The sequence below is a fragment of the Falco biarmicus genome, chromosome 7, assembly GCF_023638135.1.
Source record: "Falco biarmicus isolate bFalBia1 chromosome 7, bFalBia1.pri, whole genome shotgun sequence".
NCBI lineage: Eukaryota > Metazoa > Chordata > Aves > Falconiformes > Falconidae > Falco > Falco biarmicus.
In genome coordinates, this window is record NC_079294.1 from 69,651,744 (window position 1) to 69,665,144 (window position 13,401).

General features: G+C 54.7%; 1 protein-coding gene across 2 annotated transcripts in view; it reads right to left on the reverse strand.

Moving 5' to 3' along the window:
- UACA (uveal autoantigen with coiled-coil domains and ankyrin repeats) overlaps positions 1–11,070 on the reverse strand; it is a 51,031-nt gene extending 39,961 nt beyond the window's left edge. For both annotated transcript variants that reach the window (XM_056346932.1, XM_056346931.1), the window contains exon 1: positions 10,868–11,070. In XM_056346932.1, the coding sequence (XP_056202907.1) occupies positions 10,868–10,939 (72 nt within the window). In that variant the 5' untranslated portion in view covers positions 10,940–11,070. The remainder of the gene's footprint in view (positions 1–10,867) is intronic.
- Positions 11,071–13,401: the final 2,331 nt, after the last annotated feature.

Genomic DNA, 13,401 nt, shown 5'->3' on the forward strand with positions numbered 1-13,401 from the left:
AGGGAAGGCTCTTCCTAAGCTTCTTATCCTTATGTGTATGATGTCTGGGGCTGGACCATCAACAGCTCCGAGCCTTGTTTAAACTCAAAGGGATCCACAGTGAAACCGAAGCCCCTTGACCTTCAGTAGCTCCCTCACACTGTGTCCCCTCTGGGGAATGCCTGTCAGCACAGGAGAGATCCTTGATTCATTTTTAGGTTGATGAGCAAAGCAAGCAGGGTCCCAGGTTAGCAACCAGCCAGGCATGGATTTGCAATGTAATAATAGCAACCACAGCGTCTCCCACAATAATCCTGAACAGCAGCGTCTCCTGAAGCCAGAGAAACACCACACAGCTCTCCAGGCCTTGCAAAATAGCTTCATTATCTCTGCCATACTTTGCTCTCCATCTGGTCTGATCAGCTGGAAAACAGCAGAGTTTGAAATCCTGCCTTGTGCTGAGATAGCAGCTGAACCTGCAACAGCAAAACCAGGGGCAGCCTGGGGTTCACAGAGGGAGCAAGAAGGGAGCTGCAGGAGAGGAGAAAGGGGAGGTGGCTGCGGGATGCACAATGCCTTGGGGTAACACAGGGAGAGCAGGAGTGCCTGGGGTGACCTGCAAGGTTGGCACACAGCTGTCAGCTCGCAGTTCCTGCACCTGCTGATTTCACGATACTCCTGCAAAACAAATCTTCTGCCTGCATTTACTGCTCCCTCTTGGATGCTGGCTGATGGCAAATGGGGTGTGAATTTCCTGTGAATGTGATTTAGTTCTGGAAAAGAGTTTTGGTTTATGCTAGACAGCAATCTGTACGCTGTAATCTGTAATCCAGGAGTTGATCTAGCTGTAGAGCAGAGGCCTCAGCCCTTGGAGCAGTCCTGGAAGAAGGTGGCAGGTATACAGTGTCCTAATTCCTGTGCCTCCCTGCCGCATGCTGGACAAAGCCACCAGGCAGAGAGAGGCTGCCTGAAATACCTGCCTGTTCGGTTCAGCAGCTGGGTAACGTGAGCCTGCTTTCTGTGCTGCAGTGCTGCAAGAGCTATTCAAGGATGGATTTCTCAAAGTTTTGTCATTTCAAGAGAGCGGAAAATAAAATACCCATGGGTCAAAGCATCCAAACAGCCTGAGAACTACTCTGAAAACAGGCCTTTCCTCTGCCCCTTTCACATGCTTTTGCATGTGCCAAGTGCCAGGGTGCACTCAAAGCAGACACCAGACACTGTCTCGACAGTCAAGAGCTCTCCCAGCACTGCTGGGATGGCGCAGCTCCCCCAGGAGAGCACATACGCCTCTGAGCATCCCACACGGGCTGCTCACTGGGCCTTGAAGAGCTTGCTTCCCTGGCTACATGGGCAACTTCTGCTCCTAGCGCCTAAGTTCAGGGCTTATTTTACCTGGTGAGACTCCAGCCCTGCTAAACAGTGTCAGTCTTCATCTCTTTTGGATTTTGTTATTTGCTCATACTTGTGTGCTCCGTTACTGAAGTAGAGTGAGCATTCTGCGTTGTAACTCCATGGATAAAATAACCTCTGTCGGGCTAACAGGCAGCTTCGGCTTCCAAGTTCCCCCTTGCATACAGCCTGGGAGGCATTCAGGAGTGGCCTCTGCAGCAAGTGCCTCTTGGAACAATCAGCTGTACAGCAGGGGTTGAGCACGTGTGTGCGATCGAAGGGCACTGCTCCCTTTCCACCTCCCCTGGAGAGCCCAGGCAGCCCAGCACAGCATGTGGAAGGGGGCTAGAAGCACGGGCCAATCCATTTCAGTTCCAGTTTTGCTGGAGTGGGGCAAACTCTGCTGTAAGGATTTCCCCCACATCATGTTCCACTCCACAGCAGACAGCTCCCTGGCCACCTCCTCCCCACATTTCCAACTTGCATGAGAACAGGTGGAGCCTGAGTAACTTCAGAAATACTAACTACAAAGACTTGGTAAACAAGAGTCAGGATAAAGCAAGCAGTGAAAAGCATTGAAACTAGCAACGGAATAGTCTAATACAAAATAATAACTGTGTGTTAAAATATCAGAAGCTCAGGAGATCACATTCAGGCACAAAGCCTTTCCTTCCACAAACTTCTGCACAGCAAGGCAACCCCTGCAGCAAAATGTGGTTTTCAGAGAAATCAACAGGTCCACATGGATGTGCTCTGCTTGCACAATAAGATCTGTGTCCTGGTTTGCACATTCAGGCCTGGAGAACAAGCGAGTGTACTTTCAGAGTCCCATTAACCATCCAGGCTGACTGTCTTTCATGCAGACCCATTCAGTTGCCTGCCTCTCCATGACACAAGTTTCTGGCATGCCGAACCCCGCTGATCAGACCTTAGCAGGAATGTTTATGCTAACACTAACAAGCTGCTGCTTTAACGTGTCCTCAGAAGAGTGCTCCAGGCTGCCTGCACACATCACTGCACTGATTTACAGCTGCTGTATATTTTGACATTTTTGTTGTTGGTACTGATGAGGGAGAGAAAATTACTTGTATTTCAAATAGAAGTTTAAATGCTGGAGCACAAGACCAAAACATCAAGGAAGAGAGCCCGCTGCCAAGCCACCCTAATCCGAGCACTTTCCTCCTCTGTATTTAGCATTCCTCTTAATGGAATTTGGACTACAGCTAATGCTGATTAACATTTCCATGTTAGTTATTTCACATAATCTTTTCTCCAGCTGTGGCAGAGACTAGAAACACATAATTTATACTCGTTCAGTCAATGATTAAGCGTGCTTTCCTAGCTCTTGCCAGCCAAAGCGACTGAGAATGAAACGCTACTATGTTTAACTGATGCTAATATGGACCAATTCCTAAACGCAGGAATAGTGTCCTTTCCCTATAAACCTCTGCCTGGATAACAAGATTTTGACTGCAGGCTAATCCTGGGGTGGGAAGAAATCAGTATTGGTATGAGGCATGGGAGGCAGAAGTGCCGACATGAATGAGCACTGCACTTTTTAGTGATGGAGCACTGGTAACCGCCAGCCCATAAATAATACATCTAATTTTACACCTGCACTCATTCTTCCGTGCTAGGAATTCGGCGCACATATACTGCAGCTTAAAATTAGAGCAGGTTACAGACATGATCTTTAACATGTTAAAAGTAGAAACATGCCAATGGGTGCAATGTTCTCACCCCATAGCTCCAGCCTGTTTCCACTCAGGGTCGGCAGGAACATACCAGACACCGCTCAGGGCACCTACAGCGTTTGGTTACATGGTTTGGGCAGCGCGGCACAAGCACAGCACCCGGCGTGGCTGTGTATGCCAGCATGGCACCGTGTGCCGCGCTGCCTCAGGGCTCTGATCGAAGCAGCCCCCAGCAGCTGCTCATGGGGGAAGGGAGGTTTTGGGGTGTCACAGCAAAGCATCCAGAGGAGGGGTTTTGAACGTCAACCACCGAAACTTTTAGTCACCTCTGTCAAACACCAGCTCTGCCAGACAAACCTGCTGTGCTCCCGCCTCAGCTCCACCTGGCGCCGTCACTGCCACAGCCTTCAGCACTGCCCGTCAGCATCGCGGCAGCTCTGGGCGATGAGAGATGCAGGGAGCTGAGCAGAGGTAAGAAAGAGGGTCCCTGAGCTGACCCCTGGCAGGTCTCTGTGACTGCACACCATGCTGCTGGACATGAGGTCTCTGTCTCACTGCATGCTCTCCTTCCAGCACCGGCCTCCCCAACCTCCTCTTACCCCTGTCTGCCTCAGTTTCCCCCGCTCCTGTAGCAGGAGTGCTGATTTCATCTCCTCAGATGCTCAGAGGACTGGCTCAGGCACCAGTTGGGATAGCTGGGCTTTTCCTCATTTAAAAAAAAAATCCCAAACACTTTGTGACACACTAGTTCTTAACCAAAATTAATTTTCAGGTATCATTAATTCTCCCAGGATGAAAAAGAAATAACGCTAGCATGTGTCGCTGCATCTAGATGTTTGCAAGACACTCTTCAAGCACTAGAGGTACTTCTGCTGTATGAAGATGAGAAGAGCACTTTCTGGAAAGCAGAGGGCTCCTTATAAGCAGCAGGGAAGAGCCGCACCTTAAACTCTGTGGACCCTTACACCCACTGCCAACATTGGCTTTATGGCAGGACCAGCATTTTACTCATCTTGACCTGTGGGCAGGTGAGGTTACGGCTGCCACACAGGTTCAGCTGGGGCAAAGAGACACATCAGAGCAAATTACGGGGAAGAGCTTCTGATGTGAAACTCCCGTGAGAAAGAACAAACAAGAGAAACTACTCCCCAGCCACTCCCAAGGCTAATTGCTGAGAGCGATGGACCAAGAAGCATGCAAGGAAGGTCCAAGCAAGTCATTATCCTGCCTTGGGAGGAGGATCACCATCACCTTCACCTCCAGCCAGGTTCAAGCGCTGGCTTGGAGGTTTGCGTGTGTCAGGGCTCCCAAATGGCAGCCCTGTCACACTGGTTTGGGCACAGTGGAGATACCAGCCCTGGGCTGGGCTGGTGGCAGGACCAGGACATCAGGACCAGCAGGGGCTGCCAGCAGCAGGCAGGAGCTCAGGCAGCAATGGCATTCCTCACTCCTGGGGTCCCACGGCATCACTGATGTACTTAAGGCAATCCAGAGAGTAAACAGGGAAAAGTGGAAATCCCTTGCAAATCAGCACAGCCCAGAGCCTGCCATGCAGCTCTCCTGTTTTGTCCCAGTGTCCCTTAGATGTCAACAGGCATCGAAGCAGCAATGCCAGGCAGCCGAGAGCACCAGGGACCTGCCCTGCGGTTTTACATGACCTGGAAGCAAAGAGCTGACCCATCCTTTAAGCACCGAGCACCTTCACAGTCTGGGGAGGGGACAGGGCTCAGCAGCTGAGGAAGCCAGAGCACAGGGAGGCGACCTGGAGCAGAGCCAGGAGAGACTGCAGAGCCCCCAGGTCCCCACCTGTGGAAATCTTCCCTTCCTTGTAGTTTAAAGAAATGCGGACCAGAGAGCGAGCCTTTCTGGTTGTCATGCATCTGTGCATCAGCTGTGCCAGGCAGAAGCTGAGCCTTCAGCAGGGCTTGCTGACCTCTAGAGTAGCATCCAGGCACCAGGCACCGCTCGCCGCGGTGGTAGGGGCACGGCTTGACGTAGGGCCGCAGCTGAGCCAGAGAGGAAACAACTTCAGCTGCAGCCAGTCCCGTCTGCGGGGCTGGGCTGCCGTCAGGTACGCTCCGTGGGGGAGAAGCACTTCACTCCTCGGATTACCTGTGTTGGAGCCTCAAGAAATTAGACAATGGGGTTGTTTTGCAAGCTGTAACAACCCAGGCAGGAACTCCAGAGCTCCCTTCTGACCCCTCCAGAGGTATTTCGAAATAATATTTTTAAAAAGTAAACCAAGCCTGACAGACAACAGAGTTTTCTTGAGCTGTCTGTGAGGAAGGGAAAGCAATGGAAATCACCAATTGCCTTCCTCTGATTAAGACTGAGCCCTTCCACTTGTGCGACAGCTGCCCCATGGCACACATCCCTCTTCCCCTGCAGGCAGAGCCACCTGGTGGGACCTGCACTGTGGTTGGGACAGGCCAGCAGCTCTGCCAGCCGGAACTCTGAGCCGTTTCAGAGCAGCCTCAGGCACATCTACCCCAGCCCTGATAGAGCCAATGCTGCTGGGGCAGCCGTGGGGCTCGCTGGGACGACGCTCAGCCCATTTCCATGGAGAACTCAGCAATAAAGATGAGATGAGAGAGGAGCAGGAGCTTCATTAGTCCAATTCAGAGAGCTGGGCCCCTGGATAATAAATCTTTCTTGTTTGTACAGAAAGGGGACTCCGGGTTTCCACTCTCCACCCAATTAAAAAACAAAAGCTTTGATTGCAGCAGCAGCAGTGTCCAACTGATAACATGCGCACAGCTCAGTGGGGTGGCTGCCCTGACCGCAGAGCCAGCACACAGTTCGATGCTTCTGGGCTGGTCTCTGCCATGCCAAAGCCACTTTCCCTGTCCCTCAGGGCACACATGAGGGCTGTCGCAGGGCCAGAAGCCAAGGTAGATGCACTGTGTCATCTCCCAGGCACGGGTTTCCAGGTTCAAGTGTGCCCGTACCTCACCAGAGACCCACGGACCCCCATCTGCTGTGCCAGGGACCCGGTAAAGCCACAGTGGGGCCAATGTGAGGAAACCGCAGTGAGAGGGCAGCAGCTGGGAACACCGGACACCAGCTCAGTGCTCCCGATGAGCAAGAGTCACATTCGTCAGCGTGCTGCAGCATCAACAGTGACGGCAACAATGTCCACCAGTAACAAATGCAACAACGGGAGAAAAATTCTTGAAACAGCACACAGCAGCTTTGCCAGGAACCATCCCCAGTTAGGGACCAGCTGGTATTTTTGCTCCCAGAGCACCCACTGTCAGCACATCTGCCCTCCCGTGCCCCTCTGCCCTGTGTGCCCTGGCCACCAGCTGCCCTGTCCTGGGCCACGTCACCACCAGCCTCTGCCCCGTCCCATGGGAGCCTCTGTCCGATGCCCTCCTGGGTGTTACTCAGCTGGTGGCACAAACCATCTGGGACACCACGGAGAGATGTTCAGCCACAAGCAGCCTCCCTACCGAGCTTCTCCAGCTTCACCTCAACATCCCCAATCCACTGAGGGCTCTGACATGGGGGACAGGCAGCTGCAGGCTCTCAGGTGACCATCAGCCCTCGGTTTTATGTCAGCACCTCTGCCAGCCCCGGGGAAGCCTGTAGGGCACTCGCCTCTTCCCTGCCCACCGCCCCCAGTCCTCCCAAACACATTTCCAGACAGGAGCAGAACAACATGGAGAGGGCAGGGACCCAAAGCTGTGGTTGCCCAAGGCATCACTCCTGGCAAACCCTATGCTGGCTGGAAGGAGGGCTGTCCCACACAGCGTCTGTGCAGGGATCCTCCATTACCCCCCTGCCCAGCAGCTTTCCCTCCTGGGCCACAGATGCAGCCCCACGGGGACACATCCAGGCACGAGCTGAGCAGCTTCTCCCCCTCTCCTGGCTGGTGACACAGCAGAAGGCTGGGAGCAGGCAGGCTGGGCACACTGCACCATCATCCCCAGCTGAGCCTGCCTGGGCAAGGGGGAAGCACCGCAGGAACCGACCAACCAGGTCTACACCAAAATGGCACAGGGACCAAACTGAGAAACTGATGCTATTTTGAGGGCAGAGCAGCAGCTTAGGGGTTTTTCTGTCCTTTAACATCACCTCATTTTGCTGTCGAGGGACCCTGGGCTTCCTCAGCCAGGTTTGTGTTCACCAAGTACCGCTCTAAAACCTCTGGGACAGAGGGAAGGTAGCCCCTTCCCCACACCCTGGCCTCCTACAGGGGAACAGCCCTGAGCCCCCACCAGTTTGGGTGGACCTTGTCCCACTCCCTAACTGCCACCCCAGCAAGCAGTCTGGCTCTCCCATCTCTGCCATGCAGGCCAGCTCCCTCCTTCCTGGGGATGTTGGCTGTATTCAGCACCCAAAATCCAAAGGTGGAAAATGGTCCATGTCAGAGCACGGAGGGCAGCTGCCAGGGTATGGCTGCAAGGCCCAAACGGCAGCGTGCCTGGCACAGAACACCTCCCTGCCCACACAAAAGCTTTAGGCAGTGTCACAAGGCAACCAGACTTTCATGAAAGGTATGCGCAGGCATGTCTGGGCAGCGGGGCGCTTTCGCAAGCTGTCCTGGGCAGCTGAACACCTTCCGGGAGTTGGTGCAGGGCTTCAGGGTGCACCAGAGAGCTCCTGTGCACTGGAGTTTAAACAAAGATGAGCTTTTACTTCCCAGAGGCAGCTGGAGGCTGCAGAGAGGGAAAACATCTCCTCTTCTGTGCTGGTCCAGCACCGCCAGGATTCCCACTCTGCTGATGGGATGCATGAGGGGCCGAGTGCTTCCCAGCCTCACCAGGCTCTCGGAGCCTCGCCCCTCTGTGCCACCGCAGCATTGCTGTCTCGTGCTGGGAAAAGGCGCCTGGTGGAGTTGGAAAGGCTGAGACCTGCAGCTACCCTGCCACCCCAGCACTTTGCAGGGGTGAGGAGTTCCCAACGAGACTGTTTCATAGTGACCAGGGGAAGTCACTCAGAGTTAGCAGAGGTTTGGGAGCAGTTAGAAACCTCGTTCTGACGTGGCAGGTAGCCACATGTTGGCATTTAGAAAAGGAAGAATTTTGGGGGAAAGCATTTTTTTTGCGCAATGTTCTCCAAATCTAAAAACCCAACAACACAACCCAAAACTTCCTAAAGCATTGGTGCCCCCCTGCTTCCTGTGGACATGCTTTCCTGCAGCTGCCTCCATGTGGCCCTGGGGACAGAAGGGAAGAAGGGAGTAGGGCAGAAGAAAAAAAAGAGTGAGAAGAAAACCAGTAAGGAACTAAAAATTTCACAGCACTATTTCATTTGCGGAATCTGTTCAGATGCACAATTTGCCAGCAGCCTTTCACAAAATTTCTCATGCTGCTCCGCAGAATCCCAGGTAGCCCTGGGAATTAATGTTATTTCTCAGTAAGTCTGCTCTTTACAGTGCTCACAGCAGGAGCAACATGTCGCGTCCTGGGAGGAAGCAGGGCTGCAGTGCACGGGTCCCTGGCTGGTCAGGGACAAAACCCCACAGCAGCCTAAATGAAAGCGCCGGGGGAAGGAGGGCTGGTCTTGGTCACCGCTTCCAGCCCATGACACCGCGCTCTCACCCAGGCTTTGATCTCTGTGAGATGCCAAGGAGGGAGTGTGCACAGGGGTTTGTTTTTTTCCAGCTCCATTAGCTGACCTAATGAAGTAATGACATCCCTCTGCAGCCCTGGAAGAAGGAAGCATTTCCCAGCTGATGTAGTTGCTCCTGAAAGGCTGCTTTAAAGAATGAACTAATTAGCAAGCAGCCTTCATTTCTGGATTTAGCAACCCTTCAGTGCAAATTAAAGGTGACAAGCAGCGTCCGAGCTGAGAGCTGCAAGCCTCACCACAATGGGTGCTCCTCATCCTCCTGCCAAAGACTGGTATCTGCGTGGGGTTGCACAGCTCCCATAGGAGCCCTCCCCTCCACTCGCATGCTTTGCTGGGGGGTGCTGCCTGGCCAAGGGCTCCCAAACCCACTGAGCAGCTGGTGGGACTCAAGGGTGATGGAAAGCCATTTGGGAAGTGAATCGTGGGCAGCTGGCACTCGCTGCAGTGGTTCTGCATGTCAGGCATCCCTCCTGTCACACACAGGTGGGAAGGCACAGCCAAAGGCTGACACAGGCAGGGGTGCATTTTTAAAAGCATTAAACATTGCAGGCACATCCATGCATCACCACCCCTGCCTTCCCAGTCTTACAGCGTAGAAATAGGAAGAAACACTGTGATTTCTGTGCAGAAGCAAGCAGCGGGCCAGGCACAGCACAGAGGAGCGAGCCCAAGCTTTACCTGTGGCTGGGCAGCAGCAAGCAGCTCCAGCTGGGAGTGCAGCAGGGTGCCGCGTCCCACGTCTCCCAGAAAGTGCCGGTGTGGGCTGCGATTTTTCTGTGGGAAGGATGCCCTTGAAAAGTCCATCCCCTGCGGCCCCAGCAGTGGGGGACATCCTGCAGGCAGCCCCTGCTCATGGGCAGGAGGCGGCAGAGGCCCTTTGCCCTTCCCCGTCCTCTGCCTCTGCCCCTGCTGGGGGGTTTTGTTCAATATTAGCTGGACGAAGCAATAGAGAAAACCACCCAGGCTGCTGATCCTGCTGGGCTTTAGCTTCCTCCTTCGCTTGCTGTAGATCTTTCTTGAAAGACACCGACCTTGGCTAATGGACTAGAGCTTCCTCTGTGGCTTCTGGGGGTGCCCCCAGGGCCCCCTCCCGGCCCCAAATGCAGGTGAGCCCCTGCAGACATCCTGACCACCTGGGCAGTAACTCCAGTCTTTTCCTTTCTCTGCCTCCTATGCCACAGATCAGGCTCCCTCCTTCACACAGATATGGGTGGCTGGGGTGACGCTTTGCAAGCACAGAGAGCAGCAGCAGTCTGTCGCTGCAGCTTTCAGCGTAGTGGGCTCCGGATCAACGGAGCAAGGAGGAAATCCAGGCATTCCAGAGGAATACAATGTGCCTTGGAATATCTGTTCCCCAAATATGCCATGCCTCCAGATTCTCAGAGCTGGTGTAAGATGCCAAGGAGGAAAAAAAAGGAGAAAGGGAATGCCATGGCAATGGAAATCTAATGGTGCCACCCAGCAGCAGCCATGGAGGATCCTCGAGGGGAGACACTTTCTGGCAAACCTAGGCATCCCCTGCTCATTCCTGGCCCCAGAGCGGCTACAGAAATCTGATTTACTTGGAGAGTTACAGTTTCCTGACACCCAGGAAGGCAGCGGACCCTGCAGCGGGGCTGTGAGGCTTCAGAGCCACATTTGCCTGGGGAATGTGCCACCAGCAGGTCCTTTGGGGTGATGGGCCGGGAGTGCTGGGGGAGCGCGCTCTGCAGGTGCTCTCCCCTCTCCGCGTTTCTCCATCGTTCAATTCACTAATTCCACTTTGTGTTACTAATTAACAGGAGTGAGTAGGGCACAGCTTTGGCATAATCCCCATGTGGCATTAGAGCGCGTGTGAAGCCTGGCGAGCGCCCACACGCAAAAGCCTATTGCGGTTAATAGGGAGCCACACGTAGACTTAATGGACTTTGGCTCAAGCCCCGCAGGGGGATCCGTTAGCTCTTTATTCCCCAGTGTAAGCTCCTTATCTCTCGCATGGAGGCAATGTGGGCTCCTTCCCGCACCCATGGCAGGGCTGAGCCCTGGCACGCTGGCACAGCCCCACATTCCCAGGCAGCCAGAGCGGCGTGGGGCAGCTCCGCCACGCGCGGTGCCACCATGTGATGCGCCTGCACCCACCGCAGCACAGCCCCAGGGGGGCACAGCCCGAAGCACCATGGACACCGTGCACACAGGTCACGGCTGGAGGGGACACCAGGGGAGTGTTTACAGGGGGAAGCGCTCACCTGTAAAGATGCCATGGCTGAGCTTGGGCAAAGTCGCAGTGAGGGCTCTGCTACCTCCTCTCTCCAGTCCATCCTGCGGAGCCAGAGCAACGGCCGAGGCAGCTGAGCTCATGGCGGGGGACTCGCCATGAGGCTGGAGGGACATTAGGGTCTCATTTGACACAAATGCTGCTGTGCTGGGCAGACTCTAAATGGCAGCAGGAAAACAAGGCAAGGATGCACCCAGCCCTGCACACCCCACGGCACAGGAAATCACCCGCAGATCGGAGCAAAGGAAGGAAAAAGGCGAAACAATGCGGGGGGCAGGACACACCGCTGAAATGCCGGCTGCTGCGCAGCACTGCCTTCCAGCTGCAGAGCTGGGGTCACCCTCAGAGGCACAGTTAATAAATTGCTGCTTATTGACAACCTCCTAAATAAAATCATTTTCCACGTGTAAAAGCACCTTCTGCAGGAGGGAAAAGGCCAGTTAAGCTCCCCCAGGCTCGGTTGCTCCATGCTGTGTGCCGGGAGGGAGGCAGGGGCTCTTCCCAGTCTGCTCAGCATGGGGCTTGTGGTGCCCTGCTGCCAAAGGCCCCCCTGCCAGGCCACCGTGTTTGGGCTCCAGCACTCTACACTTGAAAACATTTAACTTCCTTCTCCACAAACTCCAAAACCGCAGCTGCTCCAGCGAGTACAACCCTGTCTGTGGCACTAAGGCACACAAAGCTCTGGCCCCATGAGTGCACGCAGCCTCCCTAGGATCAGCCAGAGGGCTCCGAGTTCGCCATCCACCTCTCCAGGGATACACGGACCAGACAGACATGGATACCGGCACAGCCCTGATCACTCACTCTTCCCCATACCTACCTCAAAAGAGACTCAGCTAACCAGGGGGATGAGTCCCTGTCAGTGGTCTGGCCTTGGAGCTGCGAGGTCACTGCGCCTTGGGACAGGACACGTGCCCCACACTGTTTGGAGCAGAGGGGGCTGTTATTCAAGTGGGTACAAGGCATGTGTTTTAACCCTCCACCTTGAGAGAGACACAGCCTGTATTTCAGCCAGGCTTTAACTCTGAGCTTCGAGCTTCATGTGAAATTGCTGCCTGAAAGCAAACAACTAATGACTCAGGCCAGAACGAGTTCACCCTTCCCAGGAGGGGCTGTAAGGAGCAGAGGCTTCCCAGCTCAGAAGGGCAACACGGCACCAGGCGCATCCCCTCCGTGGGGAGGCCAAGCACCACAGGAGCAAAGCCCTGGGAACCTTCCACTCCTGCAGCAAAAATGTGTCTTACCTGAAACACCCTGAACCGGGGACACAGGGCCAGTGCTGCAGTGCTCACGAAGCCTCAGTGCTGGCCCAGCCTCCAACTGGCTGCTCGCCTTGCTTCCCCGCGCAGCGACTTGCTGCACCACACGCAAATGCACCTGTAAAAAAACCCCATCTAATAATTTCTCAGGAGTTGTGCACAGAAGCAGCAAAAGGAGGAACAACCCCTCCAACCCTGACCGTTCTGCGAAAGCACAGCAGGCTCCCTCCGTGCGAGGGGACCACAGCTCTGTGACCCTCCTGGGCTACAGGCCTTGCCTAGGTGGGCTGCGGGATGGCACCCCCAGCCCCCTCTCCCACCCTCACGCTGGCCATCCTGCTCTTGGTTTTCCAAGAGTTTTACCCAAGTAACAACTGAAGGGTCACCAGAAGGATCCACCCAGGTCTCAGGTACAAACGCTGTTCTACCAACATGAGCATGCCGACAGCAAAAGGTTGTTTTCACTCTCGGGGCAGTCTGGCAAAGGATAAACCCATTGTTCAGGCTCAGAACACAGTCTTGGCTCTTCGTCTGGGTCATGGCCATGATGAATAAAGAGCAGTAGCTAATTAGCCTCATGAAGCTGTTCATTAAACGCTGAGAAGAGGGCACAGTGATTCTAACAATACCAGGCAGCGAGTGGAGCGCACATCTCACACCCACCTGCATCTGGAGCTGTGTGCTCCGGAGCTTCTGCTCCCACCAGCCCGGAGCTGGGCGAGGGAGCCCCCAGCCCCCGTGGCAGCTCCCAGCCTTCGTGCCTGCCCTACGCTTCCCTGGGTGGATTCCTGCACTCCCCTGGGTGGATTCCTGCGGGTAGGAATCTGCCTCGGAAGCAGTGCAGCTGCTCCCCAGCGCTGCCCCGGTTTCCATGGCAACTTCCACTCACATCATTGCTCAATATTGTTCTTTTCCATTTAACAAGAGACCCCTGGTGCTCTTTTAAATAGTTCATTATGGTCTGTGTTCCAGCAGCCCATCCCTCAGCCAGCACCGCCCTGTACAAAAACAATCAATTTTGCACTGTTTGTGCCTGGGTACAGAGGCAGGCGGAAGAGGGTGGGACATAGCCCTGCTGGAATCTTGTCCAGGCACCCCCCTCAAGAGCCAACCACCAAGAATTTGAGGCTGCTCCCACCCTCCCTGGGCCCAGGCCAGCCCATTCCCACCTCTACACGCAGGCAGTCGCCCTGGGTAGGGTGCACCCCGCGTTCAGGGCAGTGCGTGGGTGCGGGACCCTGCGAGG